This window comes from Suricata suricatta, chromosome 3 (assembly GCF_006229205.1).
Source record: "Suricata suricatta isolate VVHF042 chromosome 3, meerkat_22Aug2017_6uvM2_HiC, whole genome shotgun sequence".
Lineage (NCBI taxonomy): Eukaryota > Metazoa > Chordata > Mammalia > Carnivora > Herpestidae > Suricata > Suricata suricatta.
This window is the reverse complement of record NC_043702.1, coordinates 150,507,847-150,521,112: the sequence shown is the minus strand read 5'-3', so window position 1 is coordinate 150,521,112 and position 13,266 is coordinate 150,507,847. Positions and strand designations below refer to the sequence as shown.

At 52.8% G+C, this 13,266-nt stretch overlaps 1 protein-coding gene across 18 annotated transcripts in view; it reads right to left on the bottom strand.

Annotated features, from left to right (window-relative positions):
- NFASC (neurofascin) overlaps positions 1–13,266 on the bottom strand; it is a 181,820-nt gene that overhangs the window by 13,849 nt on the left and 154,705 nt on the right. For 8 of the 18 annotated variants that reach the window (XM_029935553.1, XM_029935560.1, XM_029935555.1 and 5 more), the window contains 3 exons: positions 9,641–9,874; positions 6,032–6,148; positions 4,611–4,763 (listed from right to left, as the gene is read on the bottom strand). The exons of 8 other annotated variants lie outside the window; for them this stretch is intronic. In XM_029935553.1, coding sequence (XP_029791413.1) covers positions 4,611–4,763; positions 6,032–6,148; positions 9,641–9,874 — 504 coding nt within the window. The remainder of the gene's footprint in view (positions 1–4,610; positions 4,764–6,031; positions 6,149–9,640; positions 9,875–13,266) is intronic. 2 more of the 18 variants (XM_029935558.1, XM_029935559.1) reach the window with 2 other exon arrangements.

Below are 13,266 nucleotides of genomic sequence, written 5' to 3'. Positions count from 1 at the left end.
AGGTCAAGGAGCTAGTAAGCTATGTGTATTTTGGACCTTTGCTGCTGCCTTGCAATCCCTCCACTCCCCTCTCAAGGTCCTCCCACACTGCTCCTCCCTCTTCTCACTGCTCCATGCTACCCTCTCCCCTGGTGGGTGGCTTCACCCCTTCCACTCGGGCTACAACCGAAACCTCACAGCCCCTGCAGCTGTCCCTTCCTCCATGGCAGTGGCCGCAGCTCTCCCTTCCTGGGTGGCTCAGTCCTAGAAGGATGTCAAACCCTCCAGCATCTTCCTCTTTGCTGCCTCCTCCCTTCTGCTATTAAGTACATCAAAGTTCCCAGCATCTTAAAAGAAAAACTAGAGGAATCCGCCAGACTTTTTAGCTGGAGCACAGGCACTGTCCTTTTCCAGGTGAACTCTTCCATCTTCCAAGGCCTCTAGTTCCCATCAGTATCTTTCTCCCATCTCCACAGGCAAACCCCAAGCCCCTCTCTATTCAGTGTTTCAACTGCTCTCATGGAGTGGGTCTTTCCCAAACCCGCCTCGACATCCTTGGCTCCTCCCTTCACCTGTCCTCCGGTCCTGACTTTCCAACTGGCAATCCCTTTACTCATCTCGCGTTGTCCCTTCAGCCAGTTCTTCAGCTGGAAGCCCAGCGCTCCAAGCTAACATCCCAACATCTCCTCTCATGGGCTGCTTGATACATCATGTATTATGCTCCCAGTCATGCCTGGCCTTTCAGGCATCCGGCTCTTTCCCTCCCTGCATCTCTCTGACCCTCCCCTCCCCCCCCCCATGCTCTTCTTGGTCTCCACCTTTTCACATTCCACCCTGCCTCCCCAAATCTCCCACTCCTCCAGCTTACACAGAGTTCACCTGTTTACTTCACGAAGCATAACATTCAGTTGCACTCTTGGTTTCCCACTGTACTATTAAAGGTTTGAGGACACGGGAGTCTTTGAGCTTAGCACGATGCTGGCCCTTAACAAGTAGGCAGTGACTACTTATGAACGATCAGTTTAATCCTAATTTAATATGGTTAGCTTGGGATACTGACTTGGGGTCCAGGGATATTGGCTTGACCAAACGCCACATCCCAAGTTTGGATGGTGGTTCCCGTCTTTTGCAGAGCATTTGGTTTGCAGATCTGCAGTGACCTGTTTACTCTCCTTCCACCTTCATGATGCTTGTTCTGATACATCCTGACAAGCCACCCCCAGGAGACTTCCTGTCTCTTGGGAGAGAAAGTCACAATTCCAGGGATAGTGGCTGCACAGGCAATCAGGAAAGCAAATAAATGTGACTTTCCATTTATGACAGGACCCGAGAGCACATGTAGTTCAAATGTTACCTTCAGTCCTTACCCAAAAGCTCAAAGAATTTTCTGTGAGATTTGGACACAGAAGCCTGCTCAAATCCAAGCGGGTTTTGTAACTATGTGCAGTGCTGGATGTTAATTAAACATATTGTGGCAGTCACTTCGTAATATATACACATATCCAATCATTATATTGCAAGCCTGAAATCATACGATGTTATATGTCAATGATATCTTCAGAAAAAACCCAAACCCAAACCCAAACCCAAACTCAATGGGATCTGAGGTAAGGTAGGTTCAACTGGACCCTATCAAAGCGATTTAGTTTCTCAAGTACCAAGAGCAATTTAGGCTCAGATGATCTCACTGACAACGTGGCCTGACAGAGTGGACTCAGAGGAGGAAGGCACTGTTGGGAGGCTTCAGGGTATTACATTTGGCTGCCAACACCAATCTTAATTGATCTGTTCAACGTGTTTCAAGATTCCTAATGGACACAGTAATGACAACATTCAAAGACCAGGGTGCACTTACACTCACCACCTTCCGCTGGAACGGGAAGCCATAACAGCACCTGCTCATCCGGCCCACGATGTCTGGCAAACTCAAGTCCAACTGCCTCTTATTGTAGACCAGAGGCCATATTTTGTGTGCCTGCCACACCACACCCTACAACACTGCTCAGAAATGGGCCATTCATCTGCAAGGCAGGCAGTTCTCATGCCTCAAAGGCCAGCCACTCAAAGTCCACAGAAGAATTACATTTCAGAAATTGGGGGAGATGAACAAACAGAACAATAGGGCCAGACTTCCTTCAAGTGCATTTAGGCTTAGCAGCTCGCTCTTAAGCATCATCCGACGCTTTGTATCACCACCATGCCCCATCCCAGGTTTCTTCCAAACACAGCAGAAAGAGGCTGATCGCAGTGAGGTCCCCTAATGTCCCTCCTCCTGCTTTCCTGAGGTCTGAGGCAGTCTGCTGTCTGCCTGCTGGCCCACCTTCAGCATCTGCCTGCTGCCGCCTCGCCCCATCCTGTCCACCCCAGGAGAGAAGAGCTCATGAGCCCCTGGGAGTCCAGGGTTATGTGTTTGTGGCCCCTTGGGTCTCTTTGACTTCAAAAGCTTCAAGGAGGTGATTAACTTTCCATGTGGGATCTTTCCAGTGAGGTCAGGGAGCCAGTTAGCATTCTTAGTGGTTTTCTTCTATTTCCCCCCTGAATTGCTGCTGCGTGTTTGGGTCTGTGGACTACAGTGAGGGCCTTCGGTCACCTAAATGACCGGTGGTCGGACCCAGAGGTGCTCATAAACTCTTGCTTTGATAAGACCCCAGGACCTAGGGAATCGTGTGAACTTGGCTTTGGAGTCTACCCGCAGGATACACAGTGTGTATTTTCGAAGAATACGGACACACAGGCACACACAAACTTGAGAAACTGAACATATTTCCTTTCCCTGTGTGGTTTGCACATACTTATTTCTAGCCAGCTGGTGAGGTAAGTGAGCAATATGTACTCAGAGCTCGGGTCACAAACCCGCCCACCCTGGCTTGCACTGAGAGGAGTCTGGGAAAACTGACTCGCTCTGAAAACCATCTATCAGGATCAGTCTCTCCAGACCAACCACAGGAAAAGAGAGAAGGACATTGACTCAATGTTCAGAAGTGTATTATCCATCATCTTTTTGTCTCCTCCCTGGACTGCATGTTTGACACCTAGAGGCAGACTGGGATATCTCTGAGGGCAGGGACTGGTCTTTTTCTCTCTGGATCTTTCTCTCCAGCCTTGACTCAGCCCCAGGACTTACCCCTTGGAGAAGTCATACTCTGCAAGCAGGCTGCCCTGGCCTTCATAGCCTTTCCTAGGAAGAGGCTCCAGCCTCGAATCTTATCTGTGCTTCTTGCCTCTGTGCCAGACTCAAGTTGATAACGAAGCAAAATTAAATGCACGCGCCGATGAGCAACAGCTTGGGACCCCGACTGGGTCAGGCAGAGCCCAGCCACCTGCTCTACTCGGTCAGCTGTCCAGTTCCCCTGCCTGACTCCCAAGCTGGCCTGGCCACTCGCTCAGACATCCTGCCTGAGTTGGCTGGGCTGGTCTTGAGCAGGCAGCCGGACTCAGACTCCCTGAGTCTTGATGGCATGAACATGGGCAGGATAGGCGGAGGCACGGGGAGGAGGATGGAACGTCCAGACCAGGAGGGACCAGGCTAGAAGGGGTGGAGGGAGACATTTAGACAGTTGGGTGGTGACTGTCAAGATGCAGGCTAGCAGGATCAGCCTGGCCAGGAAGAGTAATGAATATCCGAGTCAACACTCATGAAGTCATATGAATCATTGTGTGTCTTCTTTCCCTCTATGCTCATATCTCCTAACCTGCATCTAATTAGGAGATCCTGGGCGCAGGAGCAGGTCCCTTTCTCTCTTTGGCTCTTTCCCCCACCCTCACCCTTTGCCTCAGGGCTTAGCATTGCCACCTGCCCAGCTGACTGTGAAGATACACACAAACAGACGAGCAGGTGGCCTCAAGTCTCCAAACTGCCTGCCCGCCTTGCCCTTACACCGTTTACTGAGCCCCTACTGGCCTGTTCATCTGGCACACTGAACTCACTTCTCTAGCTACAGCCAAAGTCCCTTTCGAGACAGAACCATTCTCCTCCTGGAGACCTTCTTCCTCTTTTCCAGCACCACCGAAGATCAACTACTTTTAAGTCATGACGAACTTGGGCCAAAAATTAAGCCAAAAATAAAGCCCCAAACAATGTGTGTCACACGCTTTGGAATTCTTTTTTTTTTTTTTTTTTTTAACAGATGACTGTGGCAAGGCAGTGACATACATGCTGATCCTGGGAAGATTTCCGGGTCAAGACCCTTGGGTGGCCCTATCCCTTCATTCCACGTGCAGGAAGCAAGGTCCTGCGCACAAGGGGCAGGCTACTCTGCACGCCAGCAGCCCCCAGACCCACACTCAGGATCCACGTTTGCATGTACACAAAGCCCTCTTGTCTCTGGCATGGCCTGGGGGCCAGGCGTCCTCCTCCGTCCTCATCCTACCAAACTATTTCCCTCTAACTCCCCCACGCTTGACCACAGGGTCAGAAGAGCACTTTCCTTTCCACTGAGCATGCACTCCTGTTCCTCTGTGACTTCCTGGCAGCTGTGGACTGACGTCTAATAAGAGCCGAGACACGCCATGCAAGGTGGGGAATGGGTGGGATGAGTCTTCTTTCCAAGGAGAAGAGACAAGCAGGAAGCCGAGAATGGAATGAAATGCCCCATGCTTGCAGGGGATGGCCAGGCCAGGTCCCCTCTCACCTGTACTGGTCATAAAGGTGATGACGGTACTGCTGATGCCCTCGTTGTCCCGGGAATAAACGCGCAACGTGTATGTCATCCCGGGATAGAGGTCTGTCAGCTGTATAGGCTGGGCCTGGGCCTTAACAGGGACAGTTTTTTTCGTATGGTTGCCTGGGGAACAGAAACCTCAGTCAGCCTAGGGCCAGGTGGGAGGAGCTGGGGAGGCAGTGCTTAGGTTCCTGGTCACCTGTCAAAGGCAGAAGCATGGGGGAAGGCGCCGGGCCATCGTGCAGACCAGGAGGTCACCAGGCAGCTCCACCAGCCCTTCCACGCGAGGCTGACTCTCCTACACAACAGCCCTTCAGCTGAAGGCTCTGTTCCTTCTCGAGTTTTCTTCCCTCACTACAGCCTCAGCGCTAAACATGATGACCTACTTCCTGAAGCCATCAGAGCATGTCAGTCAATGCTCTGTTATCCTGGAGGTGACAAACTTCCTGCGTGGGAGCTTTCTGGTGAGGCTGAGAGGGCCCGGTAGCATCCCTCATGGTAAACGGAGGGGAGGCAGGGCTCTACTTCTTGGCTCTCACACCTGGTCTCACCTCTCATTTCTTGCTCTGTGGAGAATTCACACCTCAGTAGAGGTGAGCGGCCTTGCATCGGTGGGTAGGGTGAATGGTGACTGTAAGAAGCCGAGATAGTAAGGACCAAACTAGGGCTGAGAGTCAGTGGATGTGAACCCTTCTGACCACAGAGAACTAAAGGCTGGCTTTGCTCTCTCCTTCGAGATCTTCCGGCTGGGTCAGCTGGGTGGATCGCTAAGGACAACATGGTGGGGCCTGGGTCCTCGGGAACCGGGGCCTTCTCTCAGAGACGGCAGATATCTTGACCACACCCTACAGCATAATGAATATGACCCTTGATCCCAAGATCCAATAAAGAGTGAACAGCTCAGCTCAAGCCACCAGCTCTCTGTGACGAGTGACCCTGGTCTGTGCCTTGGACTGTAGCACCACCGGCATCCCTCTGCGAGCAAAACACAGTCATACCCGAAGTCTGAACTGGCCCAGCCTGTCTAGTGGAGACAGCAGAAACATGGATTCTGAGTTCAGGAAACCCACACAGAGTGAGATTTGGCTCTTGTGGGGACCATTCAGAACCCTCATCCTGGGCAGGAAACGGATGAAGGGCCCCATTACCCAGGTCCATCCCAGCACATGCAACCCTAGACCTCCACTAATGGCTTCGGAAGCCCTCTTCCTTCTCCTTCGACTGCTCTTCCCACCCCACTGCCGCCTGAGCGTGTATCGATTTCATTAAGTCATAATTAAGCCGGGCTAGCAGGCCCCTCCGAGCCTGGGGGAGTTCACAGGATCTTTTTAATGGCATCTCCGCTGCCCTCCGCAGCTGCCGCCACCCCCCCCTCTCTCAGCAATGCTTACTGTCGATGTACTCAACCACAAAGTCAGTTCCGGGCCCGAAATTGTGCTTCCAGGTGATGTTGGCCCATTTACTGTTGGGGAGCACCGTGACGTTCCATATGGACTGCCTGTCGGGGGCTGGTGGGCAGGTTAGAAGAGGGGTTAGTGATGAGGAGGCAGGCAGTGCTAGAGACACACACGTGCACACACACATGCACACACACATACACACACGTGCGCGGCGCGGGAAAGGAAGACTCAGAAGTGGCTGTGCACGGGGCCCGACAGCGCTCCAAGCTGCAGCCGTGGTGGCCAGGCCAGAGGTCGCCATCCAGGGATGAGCGGGCGCGGACAGGAGGACCTGGATGTGAGGGAGAGCTGGAAACTGTCTGTGTGTCCACACGGGTGGGGGCAGGAATGAAAGAGTGGGTCTCGATCCATGCCATTGGAGGCTCAAACCGGGGCTTTTTCCTTTTTAGATCCTTTGTCATGGATTGGAAGGGTGCAATAAAACCTGGAAGGGGGGGGAGCTCTCATACAGACAGAGGGGCGGAGACGCGCCAGCCTCTCCCTTCAACCACAGACATTCTACAGGAAGGAGAGCAGGATCTTTAGAAGCCCCTCGAGAGTTGTGTGTAGGAAGGTCAGGACCAAACATGGGAAAGCCTGACAGGGCTCCTGAAACTGGAGAATGGTAACCCAGACAGGTGATTCCAGAGTCCCTGCAGTCATTCGAGGTCAGCAAGGTCCTGGATTATGCGGAACACAGCCTCGGATTGTGTAAGGGGACCTGGGGTCAATTACCTCAGGGTCCCAAGTAGGGACAGTATGAACCTCTCCTCTCCCTCTCATGGGCTAGGTGGGAACCAGAGAAGAGAATTCCCTCTTTTCACCCAATTCTCAGAGGTCTAGACACCAGAAGAATCCAATTCTTTTGGCTCCTCATCACTAAATTGTCTCTCAGGCTTGATCTCCATGCAATACCAAAGACATTAATTATCTAGTTCCTATGAGCTGGGAGCCACTTTATCAAAGCCACCGCCCTGTCTGAAACCATAGCCTGTGGACAGGAGAACGGCACTAATCTTCAAACGTAATCATTTTTCAAGAGTCCCAGCAGTCTGATTACCCCATTTCCCAGCTAAGATTTAATAGTGGAGTACTAGCATGAAGCCTTGTATTTCAAAGACGTTACAAGTGTGGCTCCTGTATATTTTATTAGCATGCAAGGGGGCACTGTCACTAACTCACTTGTCAAAAATAAATGAATAGAGTACATTGGCGATGCATTTATTCATTATCTCTTTGACATGTGACTGAGTCTGCAGGGCTGGGGAAGTGATAAAAGATCTCCTGGTCTTCACTTCAAAGAGGTACTTTCTCTGCCACAACCTTGTCAGTTGCGGGCTGCCCCAGGTGAATGATTCATGTTAGGTGAGGGGCCAAGAAAGAGACTCCAATAATGGTACCACAGGGCAATCTCCATGGGGAGGGCAGAAGACAGGCTTCTTTACTTATCTGCCAGGTGTTTCCATTGTACTGGCGGCTTTAAGCCACCCCACATCCCAGCTCCTTGGAATCTCATGGCTCTTGCTAGTGGGAGTGAATTATGAGAACTCATGATTTGGGAACTTGAGTTTCTTCCTCCTCAGCTCTGGGGCCTGGAAATAGCCAGAGAATTTGGATTTAAACAGTTTGGCCACCAATATGATACAGACTCAAATCTGACTCTCTTAAAGGTAGTGGAGACTGGGGCACTACTGAAGCAAAATGACATAGATGGGGGAGCTGGGGGAAGGCGGTGCCACTGTTAAAGAACTGAAAAGTTCAAAGAGAAAGACCAGGAAGGAGAGCTATCAATTACTATTAAAAAAAAAAAAAGCGTGAGAGGAAGCATGAATTATTCTCCTGAAAAGGGAGAATTTGGGGGTGTCCCTTGAAATCTGAAAGAGACAAGTTAAGGACAAATAAAAAGTTCCATTTCATCCTAAAAAAAGTAAATTTAGGAAACATTTGGTCCTAAGCTATAAGACATGAAAAAGATGAAAGATCGTTAAAAAAAATCATGGCTGGCAGAGGCACTCTGGTGTATCGAGGGAAATGAGGATGCTTGAGGGGTGCCCCCAGGCTCTAAAGGTAAATTCGGGGGCACAGACAGATCCTCTGCAGCATCTCGGACAGTTGGAAGTCCATGTGAGAGTCCATGGGGCTAGTCTCATGTGGCAGCAAGGCCGATCTTTCCAGAGGGCAAGTAACTGCTGGGAAGCAATATCCAATCTCCTTCTTCATTCCCTGTGCACCTGTTCTGAGCATGCAAAGTATTCACTGGGACACAGAGCCCTGCTACGGCACAAAGATGCCTCACTGTGGCCCCAAAGAACACCCAGCACCAAACTACCGGTGGCAGCTTCTGGGAGCCTGCCAAGACTACTCACTCCTCAGCCAACGTCTTCCTAAAGTTCATATTGTTTAAATTCTAGATATTGTATCTTTAAAGCAAGTCGGTGTTTTTGAGGTCTGAGGAACAGCATGTCACCTACATGTCACTTGTCTCCCCTTAGAGCTTATGTAACTCCACGTAATTGAATTAAAGGCAATACTCACACATGCATTAAGCCTCCATCCTCATTCAGGTGGTGAGCAGGGAGGCCTTGGAAGGTAAAGGGACTTACCCAGGACCCAGAGGGGTTTACAGTCCTACAGCTGCTGGCGGAGGGTTCTCGGGGTACCCCTGCCTCCCCTGCCGGCTCCAGCCACTGATTTTACAGCTGGCCCGTGGGCTCTGTAAGCTAGAGGCCCTCCCCTGGATGGTAAGGAAAGAGCGTTTGACGCTTTGTTCTTAGAAGCATGGCTACATTCCCGAGGGATCTCCTCATGAAGAACAGAGCTTCTTGGCCTGGGTGCACAGGGAGGAACAGCAGGTGTTCTGGGCTCAGCAGGCCAGCCCTGCAATCAATTCTTACCAGGGGCCCCTTACACTTGATCTTAGCCAAAAGGCCGAAAAGTGACACAGGGGCCCCTCCAAAGACTGTGATTCTCCCTCCATGTGGGCATCTGGGGGCGTGGGCATTATGGGGCTCCCTGGCAATGCTCTTTCCTGGCAATTCTTTAAAAATTAAAAAAAAAAAGGCTTTTAAGTGTGGTTTGTCAGGAAGATGGAAGGAAGAGCAGGATTCTGGGCACCGCGCTGCGCGGCAAGGCGGGCCACTCCCCACTCCTCAGACCTCTGTGTAGCCGGGCTGGATGTGACATGGCCCGGGGAGCCCTCTCAGGCCAGCTCTCCAGTGTCAGCCGCCTGTCGTCTCTCTCTTCCAGAGTGCTCAGCCCCGAAGTTCAGCACGGAGGTGGAGGCGGCCCTCCCACCTGGGACCCAGGGGCCCTGCCTAAAGAGTGTGGCCAGCTGTTTACACGGATCTGAGGCTAGAAAGGGGGGTGTGGAGTGCTGGAGGGCCACCCAAGGATGGGCCGAGGTGCTCTGTGCCCCTGGGCTACCAGACTACGACTCCTCCTCACGTGTGCGTGCCTTCGAAGTAGAAACAGGGCGGTGTTGGCCAGTGGCATCCCAGACCCGCCCTCCCACGCGGGGAGCCTCCGGCGGAGGGATCGGCGCGCAGGGACAGTGGGCAGTACCGGATTCGGGGATCTTAGTCCCGGAGGTGGTGGTGGGAGGCCTCTCCGTGGTGGTGGTGGTGGTGGCGGCAGTGGTTGTAGTTGTGGCGACGGTGGTGGTGGCGATGGTGGTAGGTGCGACACTTGGGATGGTGGGGACTGTTGTGGCTTCGGTGGTGGCAGCGGTGGCAGTAGCGTCAGTACTGCTCACAGTGCCCGTCGCACCCACCGGAGTCGGGGGCAACGTGGGAGGAGCTGAGAGGGAAATGTAAAACAGCCGGGTCTGGTTGGTTCGGGCGCCCCCAGGCCTGGACTCGCGGCCCCCCCACCGTGCAAGGCAGGCAGCCCGGAAAGGAGATGGCGCTTGGAAACCGGAAGCCTCCCCAAGCAGGACGGACCGGGTCAGAAGGATCACGGTGAGAGACACAGCCATGGGCGAGGAAGAGAATGAAGCCCTGTGTGTGTTTCATTTTCTTCTCATGGTCTGTGCGGCTCAAAGCACCCAGCATGCACCCAGCCGAGAGTGAGGATGAGGATGGGAAAAGACCCACACCGGACCCCCAGGCCGGGCTCGGGGTCCCAGGCCAGTGCCACCCAGAGACAGGCCAGGAGAGCAGCACTTGGATCCAGCCCTGGAGCTCCAGCCTTGGAAGGGGGCAGGTGGCTGGCTGTGTCCTGCAGGAGCACTGGGAAAGACTCCCATTCTCAACCACTCACTCCAAAATTACCCTTTCTCATGGCTGCTTGAGTTCAAACACCCCCAATCCCAACCAGAGAGAGAGAGCAACCCCTACTCTGTAGGCCAGCCTCCCAGCGCGGCTTGCGGCTTGCATCTCCTGTCTGACTGTCCACCCCTCCCCAGCCACTCAGCCTAGTCCATGGCCCTGCCTCTCTCTGCTTCCTCCCTGCCCCGTGTTGGTCCTTCCTGCAACCACTCGGCTACACCTTAACATGTAGTAACTCCTCCCTTCCTAGGACATTTGGGTTTTCCCTTCACGCTAGGATGTGGGTTGGGCACTAATGCAGCCACAGCATAGTCTGTGCTCAGTAGATGCAGAATCCCAGGACGCAAGTGAGATACATTTGTAGGTTTCTTTTTTGCGTAAATCTGCAAGGGATTGGTTCAGATCTGAGTCTTCATCTCCCATCCAAAACCACCCTTGACATCGGTTAGCCCCAGGGGGCCAGGTCTGTCTATATGACATCGTTTCCATAGGCTCTCTTTCCTTCTCTGGGAGGATTATGGCAGCTACCAAATGGCTCGATGACTCTCTGGTTCCGATATGGCCAAAGCCGAGGTAAGAGAATGATGGGGGCAAACCAGAGACAGGGCCTCCTCTCCTCCTTGCCATCTCTTGTTATCAGATCGGGGTCCACTTTATGGGGCAGAACGCAGGGATGTTAAGCTATAAGCCACTTGTAACTTCAGAGGAATAGCGGCATCCCAGCCCTATCTCAAATCTCTGGAAGTTTAGGAAGAAAATACCCTCACGGTCCAGGAGGGCCAGGGCTGAGAAGAGCCAGAGACACAACTGCCAGAGAGCTTTTCTCAGGGGAGAATTAAGAGACCCTGGGCCTTTTCAACAAGAGCCTGACCAACAAAAAGCCCTTTCATTCCCCTGGGTGTCCAATATTACAAGTCTCCATAGAGAGGGAGGGGTGGTTCTGGGATCGAACAGCTTCCCTTCTGGCAAGTTCAGAGGCGGTGCCGGGCCCTGAGGCTGCTGACCACAGAAGTCACACTGGATAGCTAAGTATGTCCAATGCATTCCAAAGATCCCTGGGCGGGTCAAAGCAGTCAGTGCTCTTTCCCCTATACCTCCCCTCAGACTCAGACATCAAGAAGGTGTGGGGTGGGGACAATTCTCCCTCTCATTGTCAAGGTCCAAGGAGGTATTAGTCCAAGGTGGCCCCAGGCCTAGAAAGCTCAGTGCTATGAAAGCTCAGCATGAGGGAATTCACCTATCACACTCACCAAGACAGACAGACACACAGTAAAGCCTGAGAGATCCACAAGGCCAAGGTCAGCTCTCTCCCAGAGCAGCCCCTTGCAGGTCCTATGGCCGCGGACACCCATGGACTTTTCCCGCTGCTCTGTGCAGCAGGAAGGAAATCTGGGAGGTTATCTTGCCTATCTGGGCAGATCTTGCTCTGATCTGGTTCCTCATCAACAGTATATTTTCTAATAATTTCTGGTAAATACTGTGTTCGCAAGGCCCTCCTTTTCTATGAGTTTAAAAGGCATCATCAAAAAACTTTGGGAAAAAACTCCTTTTGAGTTAAAATCATCCCACTCTCTGATGTGCAGACCCGTGCAGTGGTATTGCATTTTCCAGGGTCCCTGAATCAATGTCCGTTCCCCCCCAAAGCTATGCACACTCAAGTGTCCCTTAGATCTCGTGAGGTGGAGACACACACTCCACATCCCATGGGCCCACAGCTCGGCTCGCGTGTGCTTCCCTGGGCCTTCCCCTGAGCAGCCTTAGAGACGGAGATGCTAAGAGAGGCTAGGTTAGGGCGAGTGCTTTCCTGGACCCTGTTGGTCAGACAAGAACAGGAAATGACTCTGAGGATGCTTCACTGTCTTGTCCCTCCCCTCCTTCTGCCAAGCGTGACAAGAAGGAAGCATTACTGATGACGGCCACCTAAATGCCCTTCCTTCAGCTCAGTGGCAGCAGCCTCAGGGTATTAGTGAGAGGGGACAAGAGGCAAGGAGTGGCTTCCAGGCGCCCTCCCAGAGGGTGCCCAGCATTGGAGTCACCATGGAGGAGGCAGCCCCAGCTGGCTGTCACAGCTGGCAAATCAGTGTTCTCCCTGGCCCACTCATTAGCTGCATCTATTGTCCCATGGCTGGACGGGGCCAGACGGTCAGGAAGGGCAGAGGCGAAAAGGAAAGGCTCTAGGTCAGATGAGTGAGTCGTCAGAGGCTCATTTAGGCGAGAGGGGAAGGTGGGTTTTCATGGGGAAACTGTCCAGTGCTCAGGTCAAAGAGGATCAAGAGGATTTTATCCCTCAGGGTGGGGCTCGGGTAGAAGACAGAGGGGATAAGGGGCTTGTAGACAGAGTGGCCCACAGGCTGGGCAGGCATGCGGCTAGGGCTAGAGAAGGCATCTCCAGCTAACGCAGGAATCATGGGCCCGAGAAGCATAATTCTATACACCGAGTGGGCCAGTGATCGGTGGGGAGCACTAGCCTGGCAACTGAGAGTAAGGCTGGGGGTCTAGGGAGGACCTGGAGCTGGAGGAACAGGACTCTGACCCAAAGGCTGTGGTCAGCCTAGTGGGTTACCTAATACACAATGGAAGGCACCCCGGCCACGGATGGGGAGTTTTCACCAGAGTGTTAGGGGAACACCCCATAAGAGATGGAGAAAACCGAGGAGAGAGGACTAGTCTTATTCTTTCTGAGCCCAGAGCCTGCCATGGAGCTGCCCAGCAAACATTTGCAAATCTCACAGATGAGGACAGCAGTTTCCAGACATTCCATGGTGGAAGGTGCAGCTCCAAAATGTCCACATGGTACGTGGGCTACCCTGGCCAGATCACAGATGGCCAGGGCAGATGGGCAGCAGTCTTCAGAGACCGCAGGCATGGGTGCATGAGACAGGTAATTTTCAGGGGGTAAGATAGGAGCAGATCAGTCTGGGG